The sequence below is a fragment of the Neomonachus schauinslandi genome, chromosome 2, assembly GCF_002201575.2.
Source record: "Neomonachus schauinslandi chromosome 2, ASM220157v2, whole genome shotgun sequence".
In the NCBI taxonomy this organism is placed as follows: domain Eukaryota; kingdom Metazoa; phylum Chordata; class Mammalia; order Carnivora; family Phocidae; genus Neomonachus; species Neomonachus schauinslandi.
In genome coordinates this window covers 135343734-135357487 of record NC_058404.1, presented here as the reverse complement: position 1 = coordinate 135357487, position 13754 = coordinate 135343734, and the positions used below count along the sequence as shown (strand labels likewise).

General features: G+C 45.4%; 1 protein-coding gene across 1 annotated transcript in view; it reads right to left on the bottom strand.

Annotated features, from left to right (window-relative positions):
* Positions 1-989: 989 nt before the first annotated feature.
* The window catches only part of WDFY3 (WD repeat and FYVE domain containing 3), a 233039-nt gene continuing 220274 nt past the window's right edge, over positions 990-13754 (bottom strand). Inside the window, exons 61-66 of the mRNA XM_044912920.1 lie at positions 12714-12896; positions 11531-11627; positions 8837-9157; positions 8146-8257; positions 7566-7763; positions 990-4323 (exon numbers count right to left, since the gene is read on the bottom strand). Coding sequence (XP_044768855.1) covers positions 4200-4323; positions 7566-7763; positions 8146-8257; positions 8837-9157; positions 11531-11627; positions 12714-12896 — 1035 coding nt within the window. The 3' untranslated portion in view covers positions 990-4199. The remainder of the gene's footprint in view (positions 4324-7565; positions 7764-8145; positions 8258-8836; positions 9158-11530; positions 11628-12713; positions 12897-13754) is intronic.

The window sequence follows — 13754 nt, the reverse complement described above, 5'->3', positions numbered from 1 at the left end:
AATCCTGAATTTCAGCAATGCCCATCCTTGACTACAACGCTTCTTGAGGTCATTAGAACCTGGAGTAGTACTGCACTAAAGAAATGGGAACTACCCTGTTTTCTCTCTTACCATTGGCTGTTGTTGAAGAAATAGCTGTTCGTTCTTGGGAGTTCTTGGCATTCCTCTATCTTTGCCTCTAAAGGGAAGGGAGTTGTACTGAAGTGGGATTTGTAATGAGCACAATATCCTCAAATTTGGGACTCTGCCGTTCAAGCTTACATGGAACTGGGATTTTGTTTGTATCTTTAGAAAGAGGAAAATTAGTTGCTAAAGCAGCTTAAATAAATTTTAAAAAGTGTTTTCTATACTCAGAAGGCAGTTTTAAAACTAAATAAGCTAGTAACAATAAGAATGGATTTGTGAGTTCTTAACTCTCAGCCTGAAGACTGAAATGGAAAGACTAGCTTATGACAGTAGGTGCCGTGCTTCCAGAAAAAGGGCAGGATACCAAAATATTCATGATGTGAATATGGTACGGGTGGGAGACAGATGATTTACTGTTGCTTCTTTTCTTCACAATGTGATGGAGAGAGAATGAGGGTCAGTGAAAAAGAGCCAAAACCACACGATGCACTTTGTCCATGGGTCCATTTGCGCTTGCAGGTGTGTCTCCCGAAGTCAGCTGTCTCTCCCTGCGTCCGTCCACACACACTCCTCAGCCCCAGGAAGCCAGCACAATTGGGAAGCTCAATGCAGAAAGCATTTAAAGATGGATCAAACTAGGGCTTGAACCAGACCCTAACAGCCAACATTTCTGTAAGCAGGAGCTTCTGAAAGAGATATTCACAACTCGAAAAGAACTACACAAAGTTTAGGGAAGCATTTGCTTTCTGTTTTGTTTTGTTTCTCCTTCCCTGAATAAACTAACTTAAAAACAACTTTTATTCTTTGGGTGGTAAATAGTAGGTATTTATTTGAAATGAAAAAAAAAAAAAGTACCTGGACTATTGCATTTAATCATGTATTGTAATTGTGTTACTCTACCTTTTTGCATCAGAGACATACACAATGAACATTCAGTTATCACAGATTGCACACTAGATAGTAATTCTTCAGGCCTTTTACATAACCACCAAAGAACAGATATTGGATTCTGCAGTATAGTACAAACGTCCACAATCAATCCAGTCTTAGCCAGGTCTTCAATTTACTTCTGTTGCTGTACAAATAATTGGCCATTACTAGGGCTTACAAGTTAATAACAGGACAAAAAAATATACATTGCACTGACACAAAAAGTCAGCTGTGTTAATAGTCATGCAACAAGTAACCAAACTTGCTGAAATTAAAAATACTTTCTAAAAACAGTTTTAACGGCATAAATATTTTATACACAGTTCATTTACCAAAACAAAATGTATTTAAATGATACAAAGCAAAAAATAAGTTTCTACCAACTTTATACATAAGAAAGTGCAAAATAACTTATCTAGAGTGTTTTGCTATTATCCAGACGGACGGCTGCTATGGGCAGCTATTTTCCTCTTCCGAAGCATGACATTACGGTTCCACGCTACACACAAATGTTAGAATAGATGGATGGATGAACAAATGAACTACACAGATCAGGCAGGAGCCCTGTGAGGTACTCTCAGAGAAGGAATACAGACCACACGAAGGTGGGTGTACATGCTGAGAATAGATGTTGGTAAACAAATGTACATGAAACACACAAAGATATCCAGAGGAACAATTAGTTCATGTATGTGAGTGTACTTGCATGTGTGAGTGATTTGTGATTTCTGCATCAGGAAGCAAAAAGAAAAGAAACCCCACTGAATAAAAGAGTTGCCCACAGCACCAGCTGCCAGAGGAAATACTATCATGAGGGTTTTGGTTTCCACCTTCTATTATGGAAGTTGTGTCGGAAAGTTTAAAAGTGTTCATCCCATATAACTTCGTATTACACAGAGGAATAACCTTTAAGTAACTACGTACACACATTCATATATTCAAGTCTTTAAAGAACACCTCTGCCATTGGGTTTGGGGTAAACATGGTTCATAGACACAAGGAGGACGCTTCTTTTAAAAAGTGTAGAATAACACTGCTACAACTCATCTGTAGGGCCGGACAGGGGCAAAGCCCACGATTCTATGATAGCACAATTCCTGCCACTGTTGAACATCCAGCATTATTTATTAGAACTGAAGATGGTGGGGGAGGGGGAAGTGTGGGGAGCACTTCAGACACAGGAAGGAAAACAGAACACAACTTTTCTTCAAGTTAAAGTATTAATGCCAATAATCCTTTTATTAACAAGTGTATTTGAACTTTTAGAAATGGAAGTATACTAATCAATTTTGATATGTAATCATAAATAGACTGTAGGCTCAAACCTAGGTAAATAAAGGGTTAAATTTAGTAAGCATAAGGCACTAAAGCAGCCTTTATATTTTCTCTTGGAGACCTAGTTATCAGGAAGAACAAATTTGTTCTTAAGCTGGTTTCAGCCCATTAGGTACAAGATTACTATTGTACCAATGCCTATTTCTGAATGCATGTGCATATATGTGCATTTTAGTGCATAAGTGTGCCTGTCACCAGGGCCTAAAGATGAAAAGTTGGGAAAGCCAAAGCCACTGTCCTTTGTATGATACCTCCACGAGGGTGTGAAGGCCTGTCCTTCCTTGCTTGGGCCATAAATAATTCTACACTTTTTCAAATCACAGGGCTTTTAGAATTGTTCATAATATTATCACTAAATATCTGAAAATGTTAAAATCTAGATTAATTGTTTCATTTGTTTTTTATATATATGTATATGTATATATATATATATATATGTACATAACACACATTTTAAAAAATCCCACCACCAAAGCCTTTTTTCTGTAAACTAAACTTCTCTCTTAAGCCCCAACCAGCTTTAGTCTCCCTGGATTTGTGTGTTCTGTATCCAACTAGTAGAACAAATTAAATAACTAAATATTAAAATACTGTAATTATATTCATAGCAAAAACAAAAAAATAGACATTGATACAGTATAAATCTCACTGTTTTCAGGTAGATGGCATTAAATGGTAAAGGTTAATTATAAGCAGTTCTGACATGATCCAGTTTTACAACAAGGTTTATATGTTAATTCTGTACACATTTTTCACTTTTTACCCTTTTTTGAAAATAAGCTATCATAGAACATTAGTGTCACCAAAGACACATCCTTATTATGTTCTATGCAAGAGGAGCTAATGTGGGTTACATGCAACTATATTTCCATTAGTTGAAGCAGGGCTGGCTCCTGCACCGCATCATCAATCACCTGACCGCCACTGTGCAATGCTCAGAAGGGGACGCTATGGCCACACGGCAGTCCAGATAGGAGTTTACAAGGGGCCTTAGGACACTGGAACAACACTGAGGTGGTGCGTAGCCAGGTGCAAGATGCCCAGATATTTCCAGGGTATCTTATGGCAGGACTCTCAGTCTCCCACACTGTTTCCTAAAGAAGGTCCGCATCGTTTTGGTTACTAGCCTAGTTTAAGTGGAGATACTGTGGGCAACTTGAAAGAAAGGACATCGGGCACACAGGCTGGGCTGGAAAGCGGGGAGAAAAGACCACAGATAATGTCTTTGAGGATTTAAAAAACATATTTATAATTAATTTGTGAGAGATGTCAGACAAACCATAAGTAGTTCACTGAGTTAGTGGTTTAGATTGAAGTCTCATGTTACAGACAGTTAAGTCCTTATTTAGAAAAAAAGGCCTTTATACCTATTTACAATATACACAGTTACTTGCAAAGAAGTCAGATTTACAACCATTTTCTAAAAGCCTTTTTTTGTTGGTGGTGGTTTTTCCAAATAAGGATGAGTCGATCTATAAAAATGAGACGCGAGAAAAGACAGTTAGTAAGTGAGGATTTTCTCTTGGAGACAGCTACTTGTAACAGGGAGAACTGGATACTGGCAAAGTCGCTCCGAGGAACCACCTCCTGTTCTTCTTGTGCTGTTCCCCCGAACAGTGTCCGCCCCACCGCTGCACTCGACACCTGTTCATTCACTGATCCCTTGGAATTCGACGCTTCAGACACGCGGTCTGAAGAGAGGCGTAAACGGAGACTGCTTCGAGACGCCTTCCAAGCTGTGAGCCGTGACCGGGGAATCAGGAAGGGGGGGTCTACAAACCGTGCTGGGCAACCAGCTTGTCGAGTCTTCAACAATTCCGAGGCCCGTCCTCCGAACCCCTCTCGTGCTGTAGGTTGTAGTAACAGTTCTGACACACGCGCACTGGCGATGAGATTTTCAAGCGTTTGATTTCTGACTGAAAGCGACTGCACCTAAAGGAAAGGCAAAAGCAAGTAGGTACACGTCCTCGCCACGTTTGATCACTGGGCCGGGGAACACAAACTTAAAAATTGAACAGAAAGCCGGCACTATAATGCCCAAGAGCAGAAGCATAATTGCCAGAAGATGCCAAAGACGTACTGGTTTGTGGTGTGTGGCTCACCTGGGACCAAAAAAAAAAAAAACCCACCATATTATTTGTTTTGGTCTATGAAGAAAAGTAATATTAAACCAAGGCAAGCTCTCTGTGTGACTGAATTTTTTTTTTTTTTTTAAAGGCAAGATTTTCCTACAGGATGAAGCCAAAGGGTCTGAACAGCCGTGAGGCCATTCTTCCCGTGTGGGACGGGCTCTCGGGCCCTGTAAACCTGGGAGCGATGCCAACATCTTTACTTGGAGCTTAACTCTTTTTCTCTTGGCAGAAGATTTACTACTTGTTTTAAAAGACTCTTTGGTCACTATCAAGTTCCTTTGGGCTTTTAAACACTGTTTGATCTACCCCTCAGTGATTTCTTGAACAGGAGTTTGGCTTTTCTGTCTGGTCCAAATGTTCTCATTTTCTGTTTATCTTGATAGAATTCCTTGAAGTAGACTCTACTAAAAGAGGTGTTCAAATTCTTCAAAAAGTATTCCTTTTCCTGGAATAAAGCAGGGTGTGACCTTGGATGTGGCATTTAATCACTTTAAGCTTGCCTTTTCATAAGACTGAAATAGAAAATTATTTTTCCTCCAATAATCTACCAGTAAAAGGTGTCCAGAGAATAAACAAAGTGTCACCAGCTTAAGGAGTTTAAAGGGCTCTTTCTTGGATCTGGGACTTTGACGAGACCCTCAGAAGTGCTGATAAACTCTCAGGGAGCCTGGGTGGCTCAGTCAGTTAAGTGCCTGACTCTTGATTTTGGCTCAGGTCACGATCTCAGGGTCATGAGATCGAGCCCCGTATCGGGCTCTGCACTCAGCAGGGAGTCTGCTTAAGATTCTCTCTCTCCCTCTGTCCCTCCCCACTGCTCACTCTCTCTGTAAAAAAAACTATTAAAAAAAGTGCTGACAAACTCTCTCACCAACTGAGGGGCACAAAGAACGTGGGCAGGGCTCTGCTCTGCCTTCTGTGTCTGCTCTATCATAAGCAATCACTGTGGGGTTGGTTTTTCAAATATACCCTCCACCGGACATCTGACAGCAATGGATAATTTAAAGAATTATCTACCCTTAAATAGTATTTGGGAAGTTAAACACGACAAGGAATAATGTGTGCCAGTGTCCATTCAGGGGTGTTGACTGTCAAAACTTACTAGATTACTAGGTTTTATAGAGTGGGCCTCTCAAAGCACAGAACCCTAAGACAGAATCCTCTGCCAACCTCATAGAAAGTCCCATAAGGAAGAGCTGGCACCAACATTCTGGCTACCTCATCTTGAGTGAGATTTCCCAGGAAAAAGGTTTAAGACATTAATCTGAAAAGAAAAGAAACTATAATAACATTTTTTACTGAACACCTATATTGCCAGACTCCACACTTGGTGTTTTATAAAATTCACATACATGATTTCACCATTCTCTCAGCACCTCTATGAGGGGAGGTATAATTATCCACATTTTACAGATAAAAAAACAGGCCCAGAGAGGGTCAGTAACCTGCCTGAGATGACAGAATGGACAGGAACCCAGGGAGCATTTGGTCAGTATAAACCCAAGGGCCACACCCTTTCCAATATGCCGGTGCCTGCAAAGCCTCAGGAACCAGCTCAAAAACAGTTATACAGCTCATGCTTCTATGAAAGTATCTCTGGAATTAAGCAGCGTCAGCATCAGAGAGTGCTACCTGCGGGATCCTTTCCGTGGTCTGCCATGGAGCCAGAGGATTGCAGACACAGGTATGGGACCCCAGTGCAGACAGAGATGGCATCCAGATCAACAGTGAGGGGACAATGGACTCTCCATACAAGGGAACTAAAAAGGATCCCCACTACAAACCATACCTGCAAATAAATTCCAAGTGTATTTGGACCTAAAGACCCAAGTGTGAAAAACAAAACCCTGAACTTCGTAAAAGAAAATAAACAAGGCTGTCTTTATGATCTCAGGACTGGGAACGATTTCTTAAGCCACAAAAAAGCAAAAATCACAAAAAGTAAGAGATGCGACTACATCAAAATGAAAGACTTGTGTGCCAGAAAAAACATATGTAAACTGAAAACGTAAGCCACAGACTGGCAGAAGGTACCTGCGAGATGTAGAAACGACAAAGAATTAGAACCCAGAGTAAATAAAGAACTCCTCAAGTACAGGGCCGGGGGAGGGGGGGGGCGGCGGGGGGGGGGGGAACGACAAGCAAACCTAAAAGGAAAATGGGCCACATTACCCAAGAGCAAACTCGAACAGCCAATAAGCAAATGCCAAGCTGTCCCACCTCAGCAGCGCTGCGAGTTACAAGCAGCAAGTGGTGGCAGCTCCCGGAGCGGCCAGAGTGACCGTGTGGCAACACCGGCCCGAAGAACCGGGACAGCCTGCAGAGCCTGCCTGAGGCGGTGTCAAGCAGCACCGCTGTTGCTGTTCCCGAGACGAATCTGGCCACAACCAGTGCAGCTCAGTTTATGATCGGTCCGTTCCAGTCGGAGCTGTCTCCTCTAGGGACACTCCACTCACCTACTGAGAGGGCATCTGTAAGGGTGTGTCCTAGAGCACCAGTCAGAGAACCAGTAACATGCACCAGTCCCCTAGGAGTCCATCAAAAGGGAAGGAGATGAATTCTGATATATTCATACAAAAGATATATGACAACAGCTAAAATGAAAGTATTAGTTATTTACGTGGAGTTCAAAAACAGTGTTGAGCAAAGAAGGTACGGAGAGTGCGCTGTATTTATGTAAAACGGAAACCCCACGAAACACTAATATGGTGCTGTTTAGGGAGAGTCGAAGACGTGGGGGACACGGGTGACAGGTGAGGGCGCACACCCGCACTGCTGCCTCTGCAAACATGGCGGAACGGGAGCACCTTCCCGTTCTGAGTCACGCAGGACCAAGTGTTTGTGATGATTCTTTCCCTATTTTCAACAGGACAGACGTGGTGCACAACTGTGATAAAAGGACAAAGAGAAAGTGAAGGCTGGTTTAGACCGTCACAGCACCGTGTGCTGGGGACCCCGGAGCACATGAGAAGCTCCGTGCAGGGCACAATGCATATCCTGGGGGCCTGACCCCCAGAAACTCAAAACGCTCGCATCTCATCTTACTTCTGGCAGAAGAGCTGGCCGCAGTTCCTGCAATGGTGCCGTCTTTCTGTCAGAGAAAACCGCACGGAGCAGCCCGAACAGCTGTCCCCTCCTTCATCCTTCACCCAGTGGTCAGCAGCGGAACGGCCCGGCTGGTCACTCACAGACCAGCTGAACACTCGGCCTCGACTGTCACCGACGAGGATCCTGCTGTGATCCCTGCAGGAGACATGACATGACACCGAGTCACCCCGGGGAAGGCCTCCGCAGCCACGCTGTCACTCCTGAGGTTCTCCAGGTTTCCGTGGATGTGTGCTGGGGTGGGGGCTGTGTGTATGAAGAGACAAAAATAGAACCGAGCCCGAATTTACACTTTCGGCTCAGCTCTCTGGATCAAACCTTGCTGTAACCTGGAAGAACAGAGATTTACACTCCATGCACTGGCAGATTTCTTCCTCTGATCGGTCTGTTCAAGCCACGTCTGATACTGCAAACGACACCTGCTTTCCCCAAAGATGGGTCTGCACGTGTGGACCCAGGCTAAGCAAGTGACTCCGTGGCGGGGGGCGGCGGGGGGTAGCTGGCCAGGTCGGGCACTTACTTGGAGACGCCCAGGGCGGTGATCTCTGCGGGGTGTGCGTTGTCCTTCCGATCGAAGGCCGTGTGCATAGTTAGCTTGCTCCTGAACACCAGCTGCCGTTCCCACCGGTACCCTGGAGTGCAAGAGACATGACACCCTGAAGTGAGAGAAGCCGGCATTCGGTAAGGGTGCCCTCATACGGTGCTCTCGAAAGTTAGGGTGCTGCATTGTCCAGTTAGAGCAGCTCTGCCTGTCCCAGCAGCCGCTGCCTCGGCTGCAGGTGAAGCAGTCTAGCTGGTCGTGGGCCAGGCCAGGGAGCGCCCCGGTCGGAAAAATAGTGCAGAGATGGGGAAATCTTCAACGCGAGAAGAGGGAGTCTCTCCAATCGAGAACCTGGCCTCTAGCTCTCTAACAGGCAAGCTACCTGTAAAGACAGTTTTATTTCTTTATCTGTAATCAGTAACTTGCCCATTTTCCCAAAAGCATTCAGGATTTGTGAAGGAAGAAAGTTTTTGGTGGGAGGTGTTTTTCTTTAAGAAATGCCCAACGTACAGCAAGCACCACTGTGGGGTAAGGAACTGAAGAGGCCTGCTCTGTGAGAGGCTGAGGTCACAGGGACGGGGTGCAGGGAGAACGAGAGGCCGCCGCCTCACTCCACCAGCCCTCATGCCACCCACAAGGAGCAGGAAATCGACAGCAGACTCCAAGTTACCGGGCTTCAGTCGGCTGTAATTCCGCACTTCCATGGGGCTGGGCTGAGGGTGGTTAAGGGGACCCTGCAGATGGGCTCTGGTCTGGCCCTCTGAATAGTTCACAAATATGAAGCCATCCTTCTCGTCCAGGCTGAGCTGGTCGGACCAGCGCCTGGAGTCATCGGAAGCATTGTCGGTGCACCAGACGGCCGCTGCTCGGCAGGAGGCCACCCGGGGCGCGTGGCTGCCACTGGGCTGACGGGGCGCGTCCTTGGGGTCCTGGCTGGTGCTCTGCTCATCCGCGTCCGAATCGCTGCTGTCCTCGTCCTGGGCTTCTGGACCTGGGTGAGGCATGGGGAGAATGACAAAACACACACATACACACACACACACGCATTACGGGTAGACCCAGCTTGGTCCCACTGCTGTTTTTCTTCTACAAGTTAAGGCATGATATACATAGCATTTTAAGCTAAGTATAACAATAAAAAAAAAAATTCCAGAAATTTCAGCTAGGTTACATACAGCAAAAAGGAAAAAAAAAAAAGAAAAAAAAAAGGAATTTCTGAGTTCAAAGACTGCTTTGGCCAAAATCCTGAGGTTGCCATTCCTGCTTTACAATGTGGCCCAGACCTGCCTTTACGAACGGCTCAGTGCCTGCTGCACCCTCCCTACCAGAGGTCAGCGGGCCAGCGCCAACTCTGTTCTCCACGGAGTCCGGCTGCCCCTCGCGACGAATGCCGCACATGCCGCTGGCCCGACTACACCGCTCTTCCCCATCTGGTTGTGTGCCCGTGTTACCCATCTGTCAAGGCGCAGCTCAAACACTGCTTTCTCCAAAATCTCGCCTGGTGCCTGCAGCCCAAAGTAATTCCCACTTGTCTGGCCTCCTTGAACAGTTGTACGCCTCTCATGTTTGAATTCTCACCCCAAACTACTACTTCTGGATAATCTTTCTACAAGACAGTGGTCACCTTGGGAGAAGGGGCCCCAAGCACAGTGCCTTCCATGTGGCAGTCAGTGTAAATGACAATCTAGGTGAATCAATTATTGATGAAAGCTTTAATCTACTGATGTGGGGTTTTTCCTTCTTCCCATCGTTATTACGCATTTTCTTAACCCAACTCCCTACACTCTCTTGCAAGAGAGTCTGCGGGAGAGAAAATTTATAAGAAATAAATATACAGAAATGGAAAAAAAGGAAAGTACAAACAAGTGTACAAGCACCAGCTCACTATACATACATATTTTTTTTTAAGCAAGAGAAATTACTTCGTTTGCCTTCCTTGTACTAACAGTAGTAGTCTAGTTAGCTGATTTTTTCCCAATGGCTTATTACTACGAGCTTTAAGGTCTTCACTGACGAGCAGTCTTAGAAATGGCTTTCATTTCCAGTGAACCACTGGCTTGCCTTCCCTTTCACCCAGGCGACTGCCCTCGAGCCCTGCCACTCCTATGCTGTCCAAAGTCAACCCTTCCCTGTGGGCTGCTCTCCCCTCCGCCACTTCTATCAACCTCTGTCCACGATATAAACATATAAGAAGAAAGAAGACATACCAATATCTCTCCTTCCTGAATGTGACCTCTTCTACCTTATTCATCTCATCTTCTTGTGTTATTCACTTAAACCTTTGTTAAAGGAAAGGACAGACTTCTCACTTCTCCTAGGACTGCGTACTCCAATATCTGACACCCAGCAGGTAACCTCTAAGTACTTACTGAACTGAACTGGATTTTTATGTCCCCAAACACCCAGATGACCTTTTTAGTGGAGCTGCAATGGACTCTGCAGAAACTTAGATGCATTAAGGTAAGAGAAGCATTAAAATGCCCTGCCCGTTGGATCATTTGTTTTCTGGCAATGAAAGTAGAAGCTATTTTCCGCTTACAAAGAGAAGTGATTTATGCCTTTCTGATAATAAGTCCTTTCCCTCATATCATCAAACTCATGTGGAATTCTCAGTGTACAAAAGTTAATCATGGAGAAACAATCTGAAGGCCAAAGTTAAAACCCCGTTCCTCTCGGGGAAGTCTATTGTACCAATTGTTCTAAATCAAAGTGGGGTAACTTCTCTGGAGATGAGCAACCCAGAGCAGATCTCAGCCTGGGTTTATGGCACCGCTTCTCATCATTTTGTATAGCAATCATCCATCTCTGTATTCCTCTCAAAAATCTTCAAGTGTTTCACAAATAACAGATAGTGGAGCACAGAGCACCAAGCTTCAGTTTGAATAAAAGCCCTTTTTCAAAGGCGGGCCTAGGGAGGGGATTCTGGTCTGCCTCCGTGAATAACTTACAAACATGATGCCAGCCTGTCACACATACTGAGCCTGACAAGTGACGAGCAGAACAGATGTGGGACTGGGGGTCGTCCGATTTCTCCACCACTGCGCCCTCCAGATGTGCTCTGTATTTTCAGAAGTGAAGGCCTGAGCCTTTGGTACTCCGGGAAGCTAGCAGCTATATTTACCCTACTAGGATGAGGAAGCCAAGCACGACATAGCACACCACGTAGTGCCTGGTGAGCTGGCGAAGTCTCGGGTGCCCGCCCCACGACCTCCCCCGCGCTGGGGGGCATTCATGCCTCTGACAGCCACACTCGACCTTAGGCTACTGTTCATGCTGTTTGATGTGAGTTTATCCTCAGTGACCTCAAACAAACAAACAAACAAGAAATATGAAAACTATGGGATAATTAGAAAGTATCCAATACCTATTTGTGCTTCTGGACAGTCTTCCTGCATTTCTAGGACTTCAACAGGCTCGGGAGCTGGTGTTTCAGGAACTTGCAAAAATTCCATTCTCCAAAACTGAATTTAAGTAAGTATGAAAATAAAAACGTTAAGCAGCTTAAAGAAACAATCTATATGTGACTGGATGAAGATGAGCTCTTGGGGTTAAACACGTATCTCTTATTATTGTGTCTAATTAAATTTCCCTCTATCTTTAAAACTGTGGGAGAGAACTGTGTGCACATAAATAGTGCTTTCCGAACCGGGTTCCATGAGATGTTGATGGGTGTTTCGTGGTGAAGGGAAAAGGACTGTGGTCAAGTTAGTTGGAAAAACATGGTTCAACTAAGCACACTTTTATTTCCAACAAAACCCCAAGAGTCTTGCAAGCATGAAGGCACGCAGTAAGCAGGATTGCCAAACACATTTGGCTCTGGAGCTTTTCCCTAAACGCCTCAAGAACAGAGTCATCTGAAACACCACTCTGGAGGCAGCAGACGTCAGGGTGTGCCTGTTGTCTGAGGCACAGGGTGTGGTGTGGCGGGGGCTGAGAGCCTCATCTTTGCGCAGCCATTGACCGTGACTACACGGCGGCAATCAGCTGCTCTCTGCTTTTACAAAGAGCACAGCTCAAGAAAATAGGCACAAAGGAAAACCTCCTGAGAGAGAGACCCAAGTATCTGGAAAGACTGTGAAGGTAAATACTCCATGGATTCTCTTTTCTGTAGAAGCCCAACACGAAGAAAATTACGAAAAGGATAAACTAGGGTTCGGGTGAAATCATCTAGGATTCTAGAGAGGGACTGGACAACGGGAGTCCTCGGACAGCATCTTCCAGCTGTGATTCTCTGTAAACAAGAGACAGTCCCTGTTTTCCCCATAGAAGCCCTCTGAGAGGCCGAAAAGCCAATACTTTAGTGGTTTCTGTGTTTAGCAATCTACGGGGACATGAAAATCATGCTTAAGTGACCCTGGGTGAAGTTGTCCAGTGGTGAGTGGCACTAACAGATCAGGTTAGGGGTAAGGAAGGGGCGAGAACCCAGTGGCTGAGGCCTGTTTGAATGTGGGCAAGAGTTTGCTTACTGACAGCACCGCAGACAGCTCCGCGGGTCCCAGGTAAGCAGGGCGGCAAGCACCTAGCGTGGCTCCTCACCGCGGACTTACCCGGACCACGCCGTCCGAGTGCCCCGTTACTATGACGTTCTGCGTGTCCCACTCGTTCATCTCCGACACGCAGCAGCAGACAATCTGCTGGCTCCTGCCTGTGAATGTGTTCACGCTCACGACAGGGTTCCCGTTGATGCTCCACACGTGGATGTGTGTGCCAGCGCAGGACACAATGTCCCCCTGAGAAGGTAACACAGCCTCTTCACTCTCTTTGCTCCCTTCACACCACATTTTGGTTTCAGAAGCAAAGTCAATCTTGGGCCTAGCTCTCAAAAAAACCTCCTAAGTTCTTCGACCGGAGGCTCGGGATTTCTGAGGTAGCCTGGAATTCAGTACTTGCTGACTGAAAAACATACCCCGAACAGAGAGGCCTCTTAAAGAATTTGTGGGTGAGCGGCTGCGGCGGCGTGGGGGTGTTTGGCACGCACACCAGGGTAGGAGCCCTTCCACGCTCTCGGCTTATGCCCGAGCACACTGCTGCGTCATGCTTTACTCTGGGGAAAGCTGCCTGTGACCAAAGGAGGTGGGGCACCACTCTTGTGCCTCCCACTGTTTACAAAACCTCTTTATACCTTTCATTTAGAGCCAGGAATCCACCTCCACTTAATTTTACAAAATGAGTCCAATCACCAACAGCATAAGGCAGAAGAGAAATCTTTCAGTCTAGATACAGCTGTATCTCTCTTTTCAATAAATAAAGATGAAATGCTGGCAACACTGTAGCATCCTACTTTACAATTTGTATTCATAATAAGGGGAGGAGAATGAGGGAAAAAAAAGAAGAAAATTAGAATAAAGGTCACTTCTTGGCCAGCTGGATAAACCTGCAGACTCCTTAAGCTGTTAACTCAGGTTTTTGTAAGTTCCAAAGACAGAAAAGAACAAGCTTTTCCCTTAAACTCTACCAGGCAGGGCTCTACCCAACCTGGTGAGACTCCAACCCACTCCTGTTACAGGAATGAAGACGCTTCCGGAGCATCTACCGTGTGTCAGTTAGTGTAGAGGACACTTCTGACATTCCATTTCATCCTTTCAACA